This window comes from Lolium rigidum, chromosome 4 (assembly GCF_022539505.1).
Source record: "Lolium rigidum isolate FL_2022 chromosome 4, APGP_CSIRO_Lrig_0.1, whole genome shotgun sequence".
Classification (NCBI taxonomy): Eukaryota; Viridiplantae; Streptophyta; class Magnoliopsida; order Poales; family Poaceae; genus Lolium; species Lolium rigidum.
Genome location: NC_061511.1, coordinates 8,104,989 through 8,126,197, shown reverse-complemented (window position 1 = coordinate 8,126,197; position 21,209 = coordinate 8,104,989). Strand labels below are relative to the sequence as shown.

Here is a 21,209-nt window from a genome sequence, read left to right as displayed (position 1 = left end):
GATGTTCAAGCTGGCTCCGCCATCCATGAGGCACTTGGAGAAGTCATACCCGTCTATGATGTGAAAGGAACTCAGAAGTTAAGCGTGCTAGTGCTGGAGTAATGGGAGAATGGGTGATTGAGCGGGAAGTTTGACCCCGGATAAGTGTAGTTAGAGACAAAACTTGGGCAATAACTGAAATAGTAGAAATTCTGAAAAAATAGAAAAAAGGAGTGAAAAATAATTAGAAAATCAAATGGATAAAAAAATAACGAAATAGCTTTTAGTCCCGGTTTGTGTTCCTTCGTCCCGACGCACGCCAGCCGCCCACGTGGCGGGACCTTTAGTCCCGGTTTGTATTACAACGGGGCTAAAGGGGAGGGCCCTTAATCTCGAAGGTCCAGTCCCGGTTGCAAAACCGGGACTAAAGGCATAAACGCACCGGTACTATATGCATATTTTCTACTAGTGTTAGTGAAGAAGAGGATTCTGCATATCAAAATGGTCTAGTTTATTTTACCTCAACTTTTGAAGTTTTTTTGTCTAGCAGGTCGGCAACCTGCTCGACTGAGCTATCTTAGGAAAACATCGACACATAGGTCAAACAGTCAGCACGAAGGAGTCACATACGTAGACTTTTGTAAACAAGCTGTTAGACCTTAGTGCGGATGATACATGTCATTGCTAGCTCATAGGTCAATGGAAAAAACTGGGTAATTGGTTATTTAACCTTGATATGAGCTATCAAGAGAGAATCTTGGATGCTTGTCCAAAGAATGTGTACAAAGGAGCGGCATGTGTTCAAAACAGAGAAATTATGACAAGAACTTTATCAATCGTTCTGTTGATGCTTGGACTTGTTACAGGAATCATTCCAAGAGAACATACATCTGGTCAAGGTAACTGTGGTCGAGAGTTGATGACCTTCCACTTGACCATGTAAGAGCTCCATGATCTCTTTAATTCGAAAACTAAATGCTACTGCATGCAGTTGGATATTCGTGAAAAGATAGAGATGCTGAAGGTTCGATCAGAATATGATCGTCCTTCTCTTCTGAGAGAAATCCATAACTTGTGTACACTAGGTAGCCATCGCCTTTATCCCTTTCACTCCGAAGATGCCAGATGCTGCATACTACGGTACGAATGATGGATAGACAGCAACTGAGCAGCAGTGAGTGGTGCGGTGTTGCCGATCATCCTGGGTGTCAGGATGCTGACTTTACTTCTTGTTTTCTCTGACTTTACTTCTTGTTTGAGATGCTGCATACTACGGTACGAATGACGGTCAGCATCCACGATCATCGCTCGTTTGAGATGGGACACCTTCTTCTTTTAAGTCGACCACAAGTTTGTTTCGTTGATGGTCGTATTTATTACATATGTAAAATTAAGATCTACTCCATTCGTCTATAAATAAGTGGATGTGCAGGTTTTTCAAGAGAGATTATTAAGTGAAGAGATAACTGCAATGGGAAGATAAAAATCAAAATCTCTCTCCTCTTTAATTCTTGCACCTCCAAAAAACTAATTACATGTAAAAAATAAAGATAACATATGCTTAATATTACTGGGTTTGATTATCGTACGATGAGAGAGAAGTGCATTGAAAACGTAGAAGTACACTCTTTTATGAAAAATTTGAGGATGGACGTTCACTTATTTAAAGACGGAGGGAGTATTTATGTAGACGTTTACATGGTTAAAGGACACGATAAAAGATATTTTTATTCAACATAAATGGTAGCGTGTTCTTCAGATTGTCTTCAATCCACATCTAGAGTTTATTGAGGATTACTTGTAGTGGGGTTAACTGTATCTTAGTTATGTATAGGAGTTAAACCTTTTAAGTAATGTAACAAAATCAGCCTTTATTTTTTTCGATAAAGAAAAGCAGCATTTATACGTCCCTTCGGGGACATCCAATAAGAAAAAGCAGCTTTTATACAAAGAGTTTCGTGATCTCTTTAATTCAAAACATAAATGCTACCGTAGCTAGTTGAAATTTAATTTAGCTCACGGGTGCATATGACCCCTTTATCACAAAAATATATTTTAAAGTGTCGAAATTGTTTTTTTAAAAAATTCTACATGTAGATCTCCATAATATATCGTTCGTCAAGTTTCACTAAAAATCAATATTTTTTGTGGTCTATGTAAAAAAGAGAAATAATTTCTTGTCAAAAGCCTTATTTTTAGCACCAAATTTTGTCTTTTTTACACACGTCACACGACAAGTTGATTTTTCGTGAAACAATTTTTTTGACATGTAGCACGTGAAGATATCCGTGCAAATTTTTGGTTTCATTTTTTTAACATTTCAAAATATATCTAAAATACATTTTAAAATAAAGAGAGCATATACTTCCGTGAGCGAAAACACCACTTCCATCCAAAGGTACCTTTATCGCTTTTTCACTCCGAAGATACTAGATGCTGCACAGTGGTGGTGAGGTCATCTTGGATCGTAGCACGTCGGAGACCTGGAAGTCAGGATAGCGAAGGTTCGGCTACGTCCCTGTGTGATCAAGGTACAAGGCTTCTAGAAGGTAGTAAACTTTATGGACTTTCAGTGTCCACTCATGTGCGGCATCGAAGCCGTGGCCACCTCGTGTCGCGCTAGGGTAGGGCGCCGGAGCCGGACGTCCCCATCGCCTGTGTGATCTTTTCTTGCTGTCGCCGAGCTATACATTCACTTCGATGGAGATGTTCTTCGATTCTCAGTGCACCCCACGGACTGATACACACATTTATGCCAGCCATGTTTTCCAGCAGCACTAGTACAGGGACCATGGCTGCGCCGCTCCACTTCGTGCTGGTGCCGCTCCTTGCCCAAGGCCACGTGATCCCCATGATGGACATGGCGCGCCTCCTCGCCGGCCTGGGCGGCGCGCGCGTCACCATCGTTCTGACACCAGTCCACGCGGCGCGCAGCAGGGCCGCCCTGGAGCACGCCTGCCGAGCGGGGCTCGCCATCGACTTCGCGGAGCTCCAGCTCTCCGGGCCGGCTGTGGGGTTGCCCGAGGGTTGCGAGAGCCTCGACATGATCAAGGGCTTCTCCGATTTCGCGCCTTTCTACGAGGCCGTGTGGCTGCTCGCCGGTCCGCTCGAGTCGTACCTCCGTGCGCTGCCGCGGTTGCCCGACTGCCTCGTCGCCGACACGTTCAGCCCGTGGACGGCCGACGTCGCGCGGCGGGTGGGCGTCCCTCGGCTCGTCTTCCACTGCCCGTCGGCGTTCTTCCTACTGGCGGTGCATAACGTGGAGAAGCATGGCGTGCACGGCCGTGTGGCCGACGTCCTCGAGCCGTTCGAGGTGCCGAATTTCCCCGTGCGCACCATGGTCAACAAGGCGACCTCGCTCGGGTTGCTCCAGCTGCCGGGGCTCGAGAGGTACCGGCGTGACACGCTGGACGCCGAGGCCAGCGCCGACGGCCTGGTCATCAACACGTGCGCGGCCTTCGAGGGCGCATTCATCCAGCGGTACGGCGAGGCGCTCGGCAAGAAGGTTTGGGCGGTCGGGCCGCTCTGCCTCCTTGATTCCGACGCCGAGACGCTGGCCGGGAGAGGCAAGAACGGTGCAGCCGTCGTCGACGCCGGCCACGTTGTCTCGTGGCTCGACACGAAACCGCAGCAGTCCGTGCTCTACGTTAGCTTTGGGAGCATCGCCCGCTTGTTCCCGCCGCAGGTCGCGGAGCTCGCCGCTGGCCTGGAGGCGTCGAACCGGCCGTTCATCTGGGTGGCGAAGGAGACCGAAGGCCTCGACTCCGGCTTCGACGCTCGTGTTGCGGGCCGCGGCCTTGTCATCCGCGGGTGGGCACCGCAGATGACCATCCTGTCGCACCCTTCCGTTGGAGGTTTCTTGACGCACTGCGGCTGGAACTCAACGCTGGAATCCCTCTCGCACGGCGTGCCGCTCCTTACCTGGCCGCACTTTGCCGACCAGTTCCTCACCGAGGCACTCGTCGTGGACGTGCTCGGCGCAGGCGTCCGTGCCGGCATTAAGGTGCCACTAATGCACCCCGAGGTGTCGAAATTTCAGGTCGGGAGGGAGGATGTAAAGAAAGCGGTGGCCGAGATAATGGATCATGGGGCGGCGATACGGTCCAGGGCCATGGAGCTCGCAACAAAGGCGAGGGACGCCATGGCATCAGGAGGGTCGTCGGACGTGGATATCGGGGACATGATTCGCCATGTTGCCGAGCTCACGAAAAAGGAGGATCAGTAACTGTTGAGAAGAGCACAGCTCTCGCCGGTTCAAAATTTAGGCCGAGTTCTTCTGGATGCTTAAAAGACACATTCTTCAGGAGGCCTCCTCTGCTGCCCCAAAATTTAGTACTATATTAATGAACTTTACTTTATCTAGATTTATATGTATCTAGTCTAAACTAGATACATGTGTAGTCTATTAATATAAACCGGATGGAGTACTAGCTTACTAGTATTATTTGGAGATTTTAGTGTAGATTATTTGTTTCCTTAAAAATAAGTTACCTTCTCATTTATTGTCAAATTTTTTACCTTCTCCTTAACTTTTTTCCAAAATTTCTGGATAGAGGGAATATATTAATATTACGAAGATACCAATTAAATCAAGAATCTACAACAACGTAATATCGTAATAGTAGTACGGATAAACACAACCAACAAAAAGAAGAAGAAGCCTAAAGTGTCCAAGTCCTATAGCAGCAACAGAAACACCACAAAGACAACATCAGAAGTCCAACTTTTCCAAAAGCAACGGTTCCAAGACGGAAACAATGCACAAACGCCCTCATCGCCCGATCAAAAATCTTATGTTTTCACAGTGAAGAAAGTTCCCACTCTCAAAATAACTCCGACGATGGAGAGATACGCTCTGGGCCCACTCATCTATCATGTTTGTCATCATCTAGCCAGACATGTGACTAAGTTGTTACGTCGCAGGAACATCGATGATACAAAATGAGTAAAGAGAACATGACGAGTAACTAGGATAACCTAGGGGTTCACCTCAAAAATGTTGAGTATTGGAATGTTCACACGATAAAGATCTCCATGTTATGTGTGGGGATTCTTGCGGTTATCAAGCGCTCAACATCAATCATTGTCGCGGAAGGTGTTCCGAGCATGTCTACATGTATCTGAACCCATAGGGTTACACACTTAACGGTTTAGCAACATTTAGGAACGTGAGTTTTATATGAAAATAAGAGAGATGAAATCCGAGAGTGTCTTGGTGTTGGAGATATGCCCAAGAGGCAATAATAAAAGTGGTTATTATATATATCTTTATGTTTATGATAAATGTTTATATACCATGCTATAATTGTATTAACCGAAACATTGATACATGTGTGATATGTAAACAACAAAGAGTCCCTAGTATGCCTCTTAACTAGCTTGTTGATTAATGGATGATTAGTTTCATAATCATGAACATTGGATGTTATTAATAACAAGGTTATATCATTGTATGAATGATGTAATGGATACACCCAAATTAAGCGTAGCATAAGATCTCGTCATTAAGTTATTTGCTATAAGCTTTCGATACATAGTTACCTAGTCCTTATGACCATGAGATCATGTAAATCACTTATACCGGAAAGGTACTTTGATTACACCAAACGCCACTGCGTAAATGGGTGGTTATAAAGGTGGGATTAAGTATCCGGAAAGTATGAGTTGAGGCATATGGATCAACAGTGGGATTTGTCCATCCCGATGACGGATAGATATACTCTGGGCCCTCTCGGTGGAATGTCGTCTAATGTCTTGCAAGCATATGAATAAGTTCATAAGAGACCACATATCACGGTACGAGTAAAGAGTACTTGTCAGGAGACGAGGTTGAACAAGGTATAGAGTGATACCAAAGATCAAACCTCGGACAAGTAAAATATCGCGAGACAAAGGGAATTGGTATTGTATGTGAATGGTTCATTCGATCACTAAAGTCATCGTTGAATATGTGGGAGCCATTATGGATCTCCAGATCCCGCTATTGGTTATTGGTCGGAATGAGTACTCAACCATGTCCGCATAGTTCACGAACCGTAGGGTGACACACTTAAAGTTGGATGTTGAAATGGTAGTACTTGAATATGGAATGGAGTTCGAATATTTGTTCGGAGTCCCGGATGAGATCCCGGACATCACGAGGAGTTCCGGAATGGTCCGGAGAATAAGATTCATATATAGGATGTCATTTTATGTGAATTAAAATGTCACGGAAGGTTCTATGGAAGGTTCTAGAAGGTTCTAGAAAAGTCCGGAAGAAACCACCAAGGAAGGTGGAGTCCACATGGGACTCCACCTCCATGGCCGGCCAACCCTAGTGGGGGAGGAGTCCCAAGTGGACTCCCCCTTAGGGGCCGGCCACCCCCCCATATGGGAGGTGGAACTCCCACCTTTGGTGGGAGTCCTAGCTTGGCTAGGTTTCCCCTCCTTTTGGAAGGTTTTGGTTCGGGTCTTATTCGAAGACTTGGAGACCAACTCTTGGGGATCCACCTATATAATGAGGGGCCAAGGGAGGGGGCCGGCCACCCCAAGACCACAACCTGGCCGCCCCCTTGAGTGGCCGGCCACCCCCTCCCAAACCCTAGCCGCCCCCCTCTCCTCCATAGCTCCCGCGTGCTATAGCGAAGCTCCGCCGGAGTTCTCCACCGCCACCGACACCACGCCGTCGTGCTGTCGGATTCAAGAGGAGCTACTACTTCCGCTGCCCGCTGGAACGGGAGGTGGACGTCGTCTTCATCAACAACCGAACGTGTGACCGAGTACGGAGGTGCTGCCCGTTCGTGGCGCCGGAACCGATCGTGATCAAGATCTTCTACGTGCTTTTGCAAGCGGCAAGTGAACGTCTACCGCAGCAACAAGAGCCTCATCTGGTAGGCTTTGGAATCTCTTCAAGGGTGAGACTCGATATCCCCTCGTTGCTACCGTCTTCTAGATTGCATCTTGGCTTGGATTGCGTGTTCGCGGTAGGAAAATTTTTGTTTTCTATGCAACGTTGTCCTACAGTGGTATCAGAGCCGTGTCTATGCATAGATGGTTGCACGAGTAGAACACAATTGTTTTGTGGGCGTTGATGCTCTTGTTATCTTTAGTTGAGTACTTTGCATCTTTATGGCATAGTGGGATGAAGCGGCTCGGACTAACTTTACATGACCGCGTTCATGAGACTTGTTCCTCGTTCGACATGCAGCTTGTATTGCATAAGAGGCTTTGCGGGTGTCTATCTCTCCTACTATAGTAAAGATTCAATTTACTCTTCTATTGACAACATTAGTATCAACGTTGTGGTTCATGTTCGTAGGTAGATTAGATCTATATCGAAAACCCTAAACCACGTAAAATATGCAAACCAAATTAGAGAGCGTCTAACTTGTTTTTGCAGGGTTTGGTGATGTGATATGGCCATAATATGATGATGGATATGTATGAGATGATCATTATTGTATTGTGGCAACCGGCAGGAGCCTTATGGTTGTCTTTAAATTTCATGTTGAGTAGTATTTCAAAGTAGTTGTAATAGTTGCTACATGGAGGACAATCATGGAGACGGCGCCATTGACCTTGACGCTACGCCGACGATGATGGAGATCATGCCCGAAGATGATGGAGATCATGTCCGTGCTTTGGAGATGAAGATCAAAGGCGCAAAGACAAAAGGGCCATATCATATCACATATGAACCGCATGTGATGTTAATCCTTTTATGCATCTTATTTTGCTTAGATCGCGACGGTAGCATTATAAGATGATCCCTCACTAAAATCTCAAGATAATAAAGTGTTCATCCTTAGTAGCACCGTTATCAAGTCTTGTCGTTTGGAAGCATCTCGTGATGATCGGGTGTGATAGATTCAATAAGTACATACAACGGGTGCAAGACAGTTTTGCACATGCGGATACTAAGGTGGCCTTGACGAGCCTAGCATGTACAGACATGGTCTCGGAACACATGATACCGAAAGGTAGAGCATGAATCATATGATTGATATGATGAACACTTTGAGTGTTCGCCATTGAAATCACACCTTTTCTCATGATGATCGGGTTTAGGTGCGGTAGATTTGGTTCGTGTGATCACTAAGACAATGCGAGGGATATTGTTTTTGAGTGGGAGTTCACCTAGATTTTTAATTTTGTTGAATTAAAATTTGAACTCATTTTATCATAAACTTAGTCTAAACTATTGCAAATATATGTTGTAGAGATGGCGTCCCCAATCAATTTTAACCAGTTCCTAGAGAAAGAAAAGCTTAAGAGCAACGGTAGCAACTTCACCGACTGGTTCCGTCATGTGAGGATCTTCCTCTCTGGCGGAAATTTGCAATATGTGCTTGATGCACCGCTAGGTGACCCTCCTGCAGAAACTGAAACCGATGAAGTAAAAGCTGTTTACGAGACTCGGAAAACTCGGTACTCTCAAGTTCAGAGTGTGCCATCCCGTGCGGTCCGGAATCCGATCTTCAAAAACGTTTTGAGCACCACGATCCTCATGAGTTGATGAATGAGCTTAAAGCTATTTTTGAGACTCATGCGGCCGTGGAATGCTATGAAGCATCGAAACATTCTTCAGCTGTATGATGGAAGAAGGCAGCTCCATTAGTGAGCACATGCTCGCCATGACCGGGCATGCGAAGAAACTCAGTGACTTGGGAATAGTGATTCCTAACGGATCGGGGATTAATCGTGTCCTTCAATCACCGCCACCAAGTTACAAGAACTTTGTGATGAACTACAATATGCAGAACATGAACAAGGAGTTACCCGAACTCTTTGGCATGCTAAAAGCTGCTGAGATTGAGATCAAGAAAGAGCACCAAGTGTTGATGGTCAACAAGACCACCAGCTTCAAGAAACAGGGCAAGTCTAAGGGAAAATTCAAGAAGGGTGGCAAGAAAGCTGCCACGCCTCCTATGAAACCTAAGAACGGCCCTAAGCCCGATGCTTGAGTGCTATTACCGCAAGGAGAAGGGACACCTGGAAGCGTAATTGCTCCAAGTATCCGGCTGATCCGAAGAGCGGCCTTGTCAAGAAGAAGAAAGAAGGTATATCTGATATGCATGTTATAGATGTTCATTTCACTGGTTCTCGTTCTAGTACCTGGGTATTTGATACTTGGTTCGGTTGCTCATATTTGTAACTCGAAACAGGAACTAAAGAATAAACGACAACTCGCTGAAGGATGAAGTGACGATGCGCGTTGGAAACGGATCCAAGGTCAATGTGATCGCAGTCGGCACACTTCCTCTACATCTACCTTCGGGATTAGTTTTAAGCCTAAATAATTGTTATTATGTACCTGCGTTAAGCATGAACATTATATCTGGATCTTGTTTAATGCAAGATGGTTATTCATTCAAGTCTGAGAATAATGGTTGTTCTATTTTTATGAATAATATCTTTTATGGTCGAGCACCACAAAAGAATGGCTTATTTCTGTTAGATCTCGATAGTAGTGATACGCATATACATAACATTGATGCTAAGCGAATTAAATTGAATGATAATTCTACTTATATGTGGCACTCGTCGTCTTGGTCATATTGGAGTGAAACGCATGAAGAAACTCCATACCGATGGATTACTTGAATCACTTGACTTTGAGTCACTTGATAGATGCGAAGCATGTCTAATGGGAAAAATGACTAAGACTCCATTTTCTGGTATGATGGAGCGAGCTACTAACTTATTGGAAATCATACATACCGATGTGTGCGGACCAATGAGTGTAGCATCGCGCGGTGGTTATCGTTATGTTCTAACCTTCACAGATGATCTGAGTAGATATGGGTATATCTATTTCATGAAACATAAATCCGAAACTTTCGAGAAGTTTAAGGAATTCCAAAGTGAAGTAGAAAATCAACGTAACAAGAAGATCAAATTTCTACAATCTGATCGTGGAGGTGAATATCTGAGTTATGAGTTTGGCATGCATTTAAAGAAATGCGGAATACTTTCACAATTGACACCGCCGGGAACACCACAACGAAACGGTGTGTCCGAACGTCGTAATCGAACTCTCTTAGATATGGTTCGTTCTATGATGTCTCTTACTGATTTGCCGTTATCATTTTGGAGTTATGCATTAGAGACAGCCGCATTCACTTTAAATAGAGCACCATCAAAATCCGTAGAAACGACACCGTATGAATTATGGTTTAATAAGAAACCTAAGCTATCGTTCCTTAAAGTTTGGGGTTGCGAAGCCTATGTAAAAAAGTTACAACCGGACAAGCTAGAACCCAAAGCGGAGAAATGCATCTTCATAGGATACCCTAAGGAAACTATAGGGTACACTTTCTATCACAGATCCGAAGGCAAAATCTTTGTTGCTAAGAACGGAACCTTTCTTGAGAAAGAATTTCTCACTAAAGAAGTGACTGGAAGAAAAGTAGAACTCGATGAGATTAATGAATCTATACTCGTTGATCAGAGTAGCGCAATACCGGAAGTTGTACTGTACCGCCTACACCGGCAACGAGAGGAAGCTAATGATAATGATCATGAAACTTCGAACGAGAAAACTACCGAACCTTGCGGATCGACAAGGGAACGTGCCACTCCCGATTGGTATGATCCTTGTCTAAATGTCATGATTGTGGATAACAATGATGAGGACCCCGCGACGTATGAAGAAGCGATGATGAGCCCAGTATTCCAACAAATGGCAAGAAGCCATGAAATCCGAAATGGGATCCATGTATGATAACAAAGTATGGACTTTGGTAGACTTACTCGATAGCCGAAAGGTCTGTCGAGAATAAATGGATCTTCAAGAGAAAAACAGATGCTGATGGTAATATTACTCGTCTATAAAGCTCGACTTGTCGCAAAGGGTTTCCGACAAATTCAAGGAGTTGACTACGATGAGACTTTCTCACCCGTAGCGAAGCTAAAATCTGTGAGGATTTTGTTAGCAATAGCTGCATTTTTCGATTATGAGATTTGGCAGATGGATGTCAAAACGACGTTCCTTAATGGAGACATTGAGGAAGAGTTTTATATGGTACAACCCAAAGGTTTTGTCGATCCTAAAAATGCTGACAAAGTATGCAAACTTCAGCGTTCAATCTATGGACTCGAAGCAAGCATCAAGAAGTTTGAACCGACGCTTTGATAAGGTAATCAAAGACTTCGGGTTTATACAAAGTGTCATGGAGAGGCCTGTATTTACAAGAAAGTGAGTGGGAGCTCCGTAGCATTCCCGATATTATATGTAGATGACATATTATTGATTGGGAATGATATAGAACTATTAAGCGATGTAAAAGGTTATTTGAATAATAGTTTTTCAATGAAAGACCTTGGTGAAGCATCATATATATTAGGCATCAAGATTTATAGAGATAGATCAAGACGCCTAATAGGGCTATCACGAGTACATACCTGGACAAGATTCTAAAGAAGTTTAGAATGGACGAAAGTAAGAAAGGGTTTTTACCTATGTTACCGGGCAAGGTCTTGAGTAAGACTCAAGGACCAGCTACGGCGAAGAAAGAGAAAGGATGAATCAGATCCCCTATGCTTCGGCAGTAGGCTCTATTATGTATGCCATGCTATGTACAAGACCGGATATAGCGCATTCTCGTTAGTTTGACTAGCGGATATCAAAGTGATCCAGGAATGGAGCACTCGGACAGCGGTCAAGAATATCCCGAAGTACTTGAAAAGAACTAAGGATATGTTTCTTTGTTATGGAGGTGACCAAGAGCTCGTTGTAACAAGTTACACCGATGCAAGTTGGAACACCGATCCCGATGACTCTAAGTCACGGTCCGGGTACGTGTTTATATTGAATGGTGTTGCAGTAAGGCTGGGCAAGCTCGAAGCGAGTGCACGGTGGCGAAGTCTTCAACAGAATCGGAGTACATAGCGGCTTCGCAGGCTTCATCGAAGCGGTATGGATGAAGAGGTTCATTGTAGAGCTCGGTGTGGTTCCTAGTGCATTGAACCCACTAGTCATATACTGTGACAACATGGGTGCCATCGCCAATGCACAAGAACCAAGGTCACACAAGAGGCTAAAGCATATCAAGCTGCGTTACCACTCGATTCGCGAGTACATCGAAGATGGAGAAGTAAAGATTTGCAAAGTACACACCGATCCGAATGTAGCAGATCCGTTGACTAAAGCTCTCCCTAGGGCAAAGCATGACCAACACCAGAATGCCATGGGTGTTAGGTTCCTTACAATGTAATCTAGATTATTGACTCTAGTGCAAGTGGGAGATCTGTTGGAGATATGCCCAAGAGGCAATAATAAAAGTGGTTATTATATATATCTTTATGTTTATGATAAATGTTTATATACCATGCTATAATTGTATTAACCGAAACATTGATACATGTGTGATATGTAAACAACAAAGAGTCCCTAGTATGCCTCTTAACTAGCTTGTTGATTAATGGATGATTAGTTTCATAATCATGAACATTGGATGTTATTAATAACAAGGTTATATCATTGTATGAATGATGTAATGGATACACCCAAATTAAGCGTAGCATAAGATCTCGTCATTAAGTTATTTGCTATAAGCTTTCGATACATAGTTACCTAGTCCTTATGACCATGAGATCATGTAAATCACTTATACCGGAAAGGTACTTTGATTACACCAAACGCCACTCGCGTAAATGGGTGGTTATAAAGGTGGGATTAAGTATCCGGAAAGTATGAGTTGAGGCATATGGATCAACAGTGGGATTTGTCCATCCCGATGACGGATAGATATACTCTGGGCCCTCTCGGTGGAATGTCGTCTAATGTCTTGCAAGCATATGAATAAGTTCATAGGAGACCACATATCACGGTACGAGTAAAGAGTACTTGTCGAGAGACGAGGTTGAACAAGGTATAGAGTGATACCGAAGATCAAACCTCGGACAAGTAAAATATCGCGAGACAAAGGGAATTGGTATTGTATGTGAATGGTTCATTCGATCACTAAAGTCATCGTTGAATATGTGGGAGCCATTATGGATCTCCAGATCCCGCTATTGGTTATTGGTCGGAGTGAGTACTCAACCATGTCCGCATAGTTCACGAACCGTAGGGTGACACACTTAAAGTTGGATGTTGAAATGGTAGTACTTGAATATGGAATGGAGTTAGAATATTTGTTCGGAGTCCCGGATGAGATCCCGGACATCACGAGGAGTTCCGGAATGGTCCGGAGAATAAGATTCATATATAGGATGTCATTTTATGTGAATTAAAATGTCACGGAAGGTTCTATGGAAGGTTCTAGAAGGTTCTAGAAAAGTCCGGAAGAAACCACCAAGGAAGGTGGAGTCCACATGGGACTCCACCTCCATGGCCGGCCAACCCTAGTGGGGGAGGAGTCCCAAGTGGACTCCCCCTTAGGGGCCGGCCACCCCCCATATGGGAGGTGGAACTCCCACCTTTGGTGGGAGTCCTAGCTTGGCTAGGTTTCCCCTCCTTTTGGAAGGTTTTGGTTCGGGTCTTATTCGAAGACTTGGAGACCAACTCTTGGGGATCCACCTATATAATGAGGGGCCAAGGGAGGGGCCGGCCACCCCAAGACCACAACCTGGCCGCCCCCTTTGAGTGGCCGGCCACCCCCTCCCAAACCCTAGCCGCCCCCTCTCCTCCATAGCTCCCGCGTGCTTTAGCGAAGCTCCGCCGGAGTTCTCCACCGCCACCGACACCACGCCGTCGTGCTATCGGATTCAAGAGGAGCTACTACTTCCGCTGCCCGCCGGAACGGGAGGTGGACGTCGTCTTCATCAACAACCGAACGTGTGACCGAGTACGGAGGTGCTGCCCGTTCGTGGCGCCGGAACCGATCGTGATCAAGATCTTCTACGCGCTTTTGCAAGCGGCAAGTGAACGTCTACCACAGCAACAAGAGCCTCATCTTGTAGGCTTTGGAATCTCTTCAAGGGTGAGACTCGATATCCCCTCGTTGCTACCGTCTTCTAGATTGCATCTTGGCTTGGATTGCGTGTTCGCGGTAGGAAAATTTTTGTTTTCTATGCAACGTTGTCCTACACTTGGATGGTCTCATAATGGTTCTGTGAGGTCTCGAATGATCCCATAAGTGTTCTGAATGGTCCCGGGAGTGTCTGGAACGGTTTTGGTCATATATGGAAGGTTTTGGAAGGACCTGAAGGGTCCGGAATATACTGGAAGGTTCCAGAAGTGTACGAGATAGAACGAGCTGTCTAAGGAAGTCTGCAGGGTTCCATAATAGATGTATCCATGTTTCCTTGAGGGGCAAGGAGTTTCCTCCTAAGGCAAATTTGAAATTTGCAAAAGAGTCCTAATTCTAATAGGTTTTAGTGGACGACATCCTACCGGAACTCCCTCAAACTTGGGGGAAGGTCTTTGGCCGACCCAACGGCCTTTTACACCTATAAAATGAGGACAAGGGGAGCCCCAAGGACATCCAAGTCGCATCCCTTGCTCCCCTCCTTGGCCGACACTTCCTGCACCAAAAACCCTAGTCGCATCGCCGCCTTGTGCGCCACCACCATCACCCTTGTGCCGTCGTCGCCTCCTCAATGTCGACCACAACCCTAGGGCATGACAACCCTAGGTTCTCCTAGTTTCAGAAAAACCGTAGGTGCTCCTCTCTCTCTCTCTCTCTCTCTCTCTCTCTCTCTCTCTCTCTCTCTCTCTCTCTTGGACGCAGAATTGCTGCCAGATCTCTACCCACCATCTAGATCCAATCTAGGTGGTGATTGCAGAAGCGTTGGCGGATCTTCATTGACACGTTTCCCGCTTCGACGGTGTGCTTGATCAAACGCCAAAGCGGTGAAGCTTCTCCCGTACATGTGGATACCATGGAGGTCTTCATCAACCTTTGTCATCGACAACTTCCACTAGTTCGATCTACGAGGGTATGATCTGTTACATCCCTCTCGCATATGATCTTTATTTTTTCGTAGGAATTTTCTTGTTTTCTATATGTGTTCCCCAACACATGATCCATCCAGGAATAATGTGATCGCATGCTAGCCACTTTCTGCACTGAAAGTGACATGTGGAGCATCTTAACCAGCGCTCCCGTCCTGGTAAGTCTACTCCCCCCTCCCCCGAAAATAGACTCATACACGCCCCCAATCTACGTCGGAAGTTAGTGCGGTGATACATTGAAAATGTATCCATGAACTTTGGTGATATTGTTATGATATTATATAATATTTGATGCTATGTGAGATTCCTTAATTGTTTTACATTGATTTATGGGGATTTGCAACAAAATTTCCTTTCATTCATTCTTTACCCTATCATACACAGGAAAACATGTTTTTCTTATTTTGACTTTCAGGGACTCCGCAGACATCAAACGGAGCTAGCACTTTTTCCACGTCGGGTTTTTAAAGATTTAGCAATATATGAGTGAACGAGATGAACCATGAGGCACGTTGGCCAGGATATAGGGCGCATGGCCCACCCCTGGCCGCGCCATGGGACCACCTTGACCCTTGTGCAATCTTTTGCCTCGGCTTCAACACCATACGATTAGTTTTGCCCTAAAGCTGACTATAAATATGACTACGATAGTGAAGTTGGGAGGAGGCAATCATCAATAGATAAATACACATCCACCTTCATCAACACCATCACCGCCACCACCATGATTAAGAGGGAGTAGCCTACCCCTAGACTATGGGTTTGTGGAAGTAACTTGTATCAAATCTCCCCCTATGATATTCACTAATAAGAATCACATGAGCTGCCTACATGATTGTGATCACATATGTAATGTTGGTGGATCTTTTGTTATGAGAGGAGTAATGAGGTGCAATGATTTTTTTGTGCTTGATGAATTGATAGATGCATGTATTGCAACCTCGTTCATGGATGATATGTGTGTGTGTGTGTGTGTGTGTGTGTGTGTGTGTGTGTGTGTGTGTGTGTGTGTGTGTGCGCGCGCGTGTGCGTGTGCGTGTGTGTGTGTGTGGAGTAACTTGGTAATATGCGTGTGTAAGTGAATGCTATTAAGGTTTTTACCTTTACATTGGTTAACTCAATATGGATAAAAGATTATGTAGACAATCTAGGTGGCCTTGTTCATTCAAGATGGCAATATGTAATCCACTTCATTTCAAAGTTCTTAAGGCAATAGTCTGTTAATTCTTAATCTTGGTTTGAAAAGTTTTCCTATAAAGGGAGTATTAGTGAGATGTTTTTGCATCATCTCTATGATAGGATGTGACCCTCATATAAATGTTTGAGAATGTTTATCAAAAACACATTATTGCTTTCTATCACTTGTTGCTTGTTATTGAGTGCTTTATTCATACAACCATGTTTATGAGAGATCAAGTGAAACCATAAACCTCTGTCCATTTTAAACTATAAACTTGGTCTACTTGCACTTTTATTTTCAGTACTTATTAAATACGAAAATACAAAAATACTTTACATACTTGTTATATTTTACTTTGTTTCGTATTGCTTCACATAGTTGTGCATGACAAATACTTTGCTGGAGTTGAGGACACAAACCTTAACCTTTTTCTTTTACATTACAGGTTGCTAGAAAGGGATAGGAAGATGGAACCACTTCATTCCCTGAGTTCGATATAAACCCTCGAGTAACCCTCGTGTGGAAAATCACCCTTACTGCATCACCTTGCACTTTGAGTGCCAACTAGGTGGAAAACACGTGTAATTTTGTTGCGTATTTTCTCGTGCCGTTGCCGGAGAAAATTGTGCCAAAAACTTACACCATCTAAATTCGATGATATCTACATCTCTATCTTGACTTGGTTATGAGATCTCTCGATCCTTTAGACTTGTTTTGGATAAGACAAATAAAAATTTAAAAGAAAATCATTACCGAAGATCGTCATTAGATCAACATCTTGATAGATATAAACAAACATTAGAATGGAATTGACATTTATTAACCTTGCATGTTAAACCACTTTTAGAATTGAAGCGGACGAGGCTAAATGCGCTGCCTAAATATGCCTCATTTTACCCTTGCATTTTGTACACTTTTTTTGTCAACTTTAAGTGCTTGACCCTTTTAATTTATCACCGATAAATATGTTGGCTCAAATTTCTAATCAATAACAAGTGAATAATCAGATGGTGGTTCGATCACAGTGACCAATTTAGCAGTTGTCAGGTTACCTGTGTCATTACACATTCCTTTTCTAAACATAAAAGGTTGGATCTTACTTGAGAGTAGGAATCCATAGTTTGAACTTAAGTAATAACAATATGAATGTATAACTTTTGGATAAAGAAGCATACCGCCCTCTACAATTGTGTTGATTGGGCTAGTTGTATACTTGTTACGAACAAAATATAATGTATATCATGTATACTTGATATTTAATTATGGTTTTATATTTAAGATAGTCTTTCCGATAATTTTCTCTCTCGACAAGCAAATAACTTTATGAACCACCAGAGAACTAACATTTTTTAGGAATTGTCTCGTAGCTATTTATCTATGTTTCCAATCATTTGTGTGTAAGATACTACTTCGGTAACACAAGTTTTTCCGAAGTTCCTTATGCATACAAGGATAACAAGATTTACTTCATAATGTTTACATCCAACAAATACTTTTTTTGGAATTTCTCATCTACCACAAATATATCTTTCATCTACTACATTCAACATAACATGACTCATCAGTTGTATATAAAAAGTGTAGATACATATAATAAGTTCGCGTAAAACAATTTACAAGCATTTACATATGGACATATATACAACACTAGAAGAAAAGACATGCATTTATTCAATCTCATGTATGTGTGTGAATATGTAGCATTTTGTGGTCTCACTAAGCTGTAGGGTAGGAGGGCTCCATGGCAAGGCCGCACATGCCCTTCTTGTCAGCAATGTCCTTTTCCATTCTTAAAAATCCATTCTCGCCCCATGTTGTGCCCCAAGAATTTTTCAGCAACCAATACTTTGTACCATCAGTTGTCGTTCCATACCCTATGGCTGCAATCCCATGGTCCAAATCAGTACCACAAGAACCAGTCATCACGCCACCGGAGTAGAATTGGAATGTCATGTCGCCTCCATCCACGGCTACCGACACGGGTTGGCTTGCCACCGCCTTCATGAGGGCACCCTCATCATTGGTAGGCACATCCTCATAGCTCTTAATAGTTGCAGCACTGCTAGATCCACTCTTGCACTTGCCATCCGCTGCGGAATATGGATAGCTGGACTCCTTAGTGAGGCCACCATTCTTGATAATGAACTTGAATGCATCATCCATGAGACCACCCTCGCAGCCCTGGTCCTCCCCGTGGACATCACAATCCACCAATTCTTGCTCCGAGAGCGAGATAAGAGTGCTCGGTACTTATCTTGACAATGCCCTCGCTTGCAGCAACAGCGAAAAAGCCCAGCAACAACCTGCAAATAATTTTGTTGTGATATATACAATTATTAACACCATTCTCATGTAGAAGATTCATATCTAACTCACTTGTAGCCTAAATGTACTTACCACACTGGCCTTGATCTTTGACGGGAGTTACCGCACCCTTTGTCCTCCAGTCCACCGTTGTTGGCAGTGCATCAAGGCTCATATTTTCATACCTAAACCCTGTAGGAACCTTCCCCTTGTTTGAAATAAACCCCTTGTTAGTCTTGGTTGCCTTAAACTCATCATTGCTAAGGTCCGCAAATTGGTTGATGTTGAGCCAGAACTTGCGGCCCTCAGCGTTGAACGATTCGATGAATCGAGTATTAGCCTTGAATATCTCGAACCTCTCGTGCCTTCTCAGCAGCATCCTTGTACACGCGGCCGTACTGCACCATCCAACTCTCGTGCCTTGCGACCATGGACAAGTCATCGTTAAGCTCTCGAGCTCCGAGGACAGGACTAAAGAAGCAGAGGCAGCCGAGGATGGCAAGGAGCGAAGCCCTCGGGATGCCCATCTTTGATCAGGCTCTCCTCTGAATTGCTTTCGCTTGTAATAGTGAGTACGTTTTGGTTTGCATTGCTCAGTGGAACTAGGTGATATATATAGTACTCACGTGGTGCTTTATTTATTTAAGCAGACGGGTACAAAGGTACGGTGCGTGCACGAAGCTGTACTGTGTGGAATGGGGCTAGCTCCTGCGTAGCCGTGAAGGAGTATTTCATCTCACTAGATGACCCGGTGCGCCCCGGCGCACAGGCAAATGCAAGACAGTACTGTAACCATATGTTTTATGTTGCTGATGTTTCTTTAGTTCTCCAAGAATTCGGTAGGTCTTTGAGAGCCCTTAAACCTATATAGGCAATCTTTTTTGAAGAAAATAAAAACATAAGTTTTAGTCGGCTGATGTCTGTTTAGTTTTCCAAGAATTCATATGTCTTTGAGGGCCCTTAAGCCTATATAGGCAATCCTTTTAAAAGAAAATAAAAACTTTTAAGCAATTGTCTAACACATGTACAACACAGGAGCAACATTTGTTGCATCCAACCATTTGTTCATAGCAAAGAGAAATAAATGTGTATAAATATCATATTTTTTAGGGTGCCATCAACACATACATTAAGTACAATTGAAGTAGTGTCATTTCCTTCAATAAGAATCAAAGAACAAATGGGCACAGGCCAGACCAAGTGGTCTTGATCATACTTGCATACCAAGATCACTATACATCATCATGCCATGTCTATTAAAATATAGAGACTCTTAGTATATACTATGTTAAATGAACATAGGAGTAATTTGTATTTTCCAATGAATGTTGATAACTTGTGAAACATGCTGCTATGTGTCTGCTTTGAATTGCCCGCATATTTACATATGTGCATTCTTTGGTGGCACCGTATCTCCTTTGATTTATCTAATGCATCAAGAATTCCGGTAACCTCACTAAAAGTCCTTTAGAACTTTCCAGCACATCTAAGAAAGGATCACGTAAGAGAATTCGCCCCGGCGCCGAGGCAAAAGCGAAACAGGTCAGTAATCATAAATTTTAATAGTCTGATGTTTATTTAATTGTCTAAGAATTTAGTCGGCCTCTCGCAAGCCCTTAGTGCCGTATAAGCATCATTTTTTAAGGAAAAGTCAACATTTCAAGTAATAATATATAAAGATAATATAAAAATAATACATGTATAATGCAACAATTATTTTTTGTGCATCCAACCATTTGTTCATAGCAATTAGAAATAAATTGTATAATAAAGCAGCCTGATTTTTTTCTAGGTCAACACACTAAATAAGTACATATGTAGTGCTATTTATTTCAATGAAAATACACAAGGATCATCACTAAGAAGCAGAGAACAAATTGTACAATCGATTCTCTAGGTTAGTCCATGATGCTTCTTTTCCATCTCATCTTTCTTGGAAGAATCATTCAGCCGAATTACAACAAAAAAATAGACCGATGAATTTTTCTTATGCATAATCACATATTAAAAAAAATGGGGAAGCCCCATCCTCTACACCAATGACCCTTTATTAAATACATATTTAACTTGTAGATTATTGAAAAGTCTTATTATCACCTACTACCCTAATATCAATTCTTTGAACCGCCAAATGGCAAGAAAATGCTGGCAATATCTAATAGTCTGATTGTATTATTACACAACAATTACATTACTCATCAAGTAATTATCGTACACAACATGGATCACTCGAAACCATGTGTTGAATCCCTTATAGATTGTAACTCTGCAAAACTCTTTGACAACAAAACTCTGCCTCGGGTTACTAACAAATCTTTATACTATCGGGAGACCACTTAATCACCTCTGCCTCAATGATGCGATCAACCACCATATCCAACGAAGTTAGAACACCACCCAAAAAATATACGATCTAGCCTAGCACACAACTTATAGCAGAGTGGACAATGGATATGCTCAAGTTCTGTTGTAACATACTTGATGGCGTAATGATGAAATTTAGTATCATCAAGGTCTATTGCCTTCCCTTCAGAGCCTCCTAAAGAAGCTAGTCAACCAAACTGAAATGCGAATGTTCTTTTTGTCAAGACATAACAAGTGCTCTACAAAATATTTTGATTGATTCCTACACAAAGTAAAAAAAAACATAAGAGAGGACACATTTCTGGTGATGAAAGCTTCAGTTCTGCTAAAGAGATAGAAAACAGGTAATGCCTTAGTGAAAGTATCGAAGTGTAGACTTTAGACGGTAGTGCAGATTTGCTATAAGTACCTGAAACAGAACATGTGCAACCTCTTCAAATCCTTGTTCGAAATGTACATAACCAGATCAGCTAAATCTTCTACAACACAGATTCATTGTAATGC

At 43.1% G+C, this 21,209-nt stretch overlaps 1 protein-coding gene and 1 pseudogene across 1 annotated transcript; one reads left to right on the top strand and one right to left on the bottom strand.

Annotated features, from left to right (window-relative positions):
* The first annotated feature begins 2,770 nt into the window (after positions 1 to 2,770).
* On the top strand, positions 2,771 to 4,267 carry LOC124649107 (UDP-glycosyltransferase 73E1-like). The gene has a single exon (XM_047188780.1). The coding sequence runs from the start codon at positions 2,771 to 2,773 to the stop codon at positions 4,202 to 4,204; it is 1,434 nt and encodes a 477-aa protein (XP_047044736.1). The 3' UTR covers positions 4,205 to 4,267.
* A 13,486-nt stretch (positions 4,268 to 17,753) lies between these two features.
* LOC124705796 lies at positions 17,754 to 18,892 on the bottom strand (annotated as a pseudogene).
* Positions 18,893 to 21,209: the final 2,317 nt, after the last annotated feature.

Coding starts and splice junctions, on each gene's coding strand:
- LOC124649107 (XM_047188780.1), top strand. CDS start 2,771: ATGGCTGCGCCGCTCCACTTCGTGCTGGTGCCGCTCCTTGCCCAAGGC.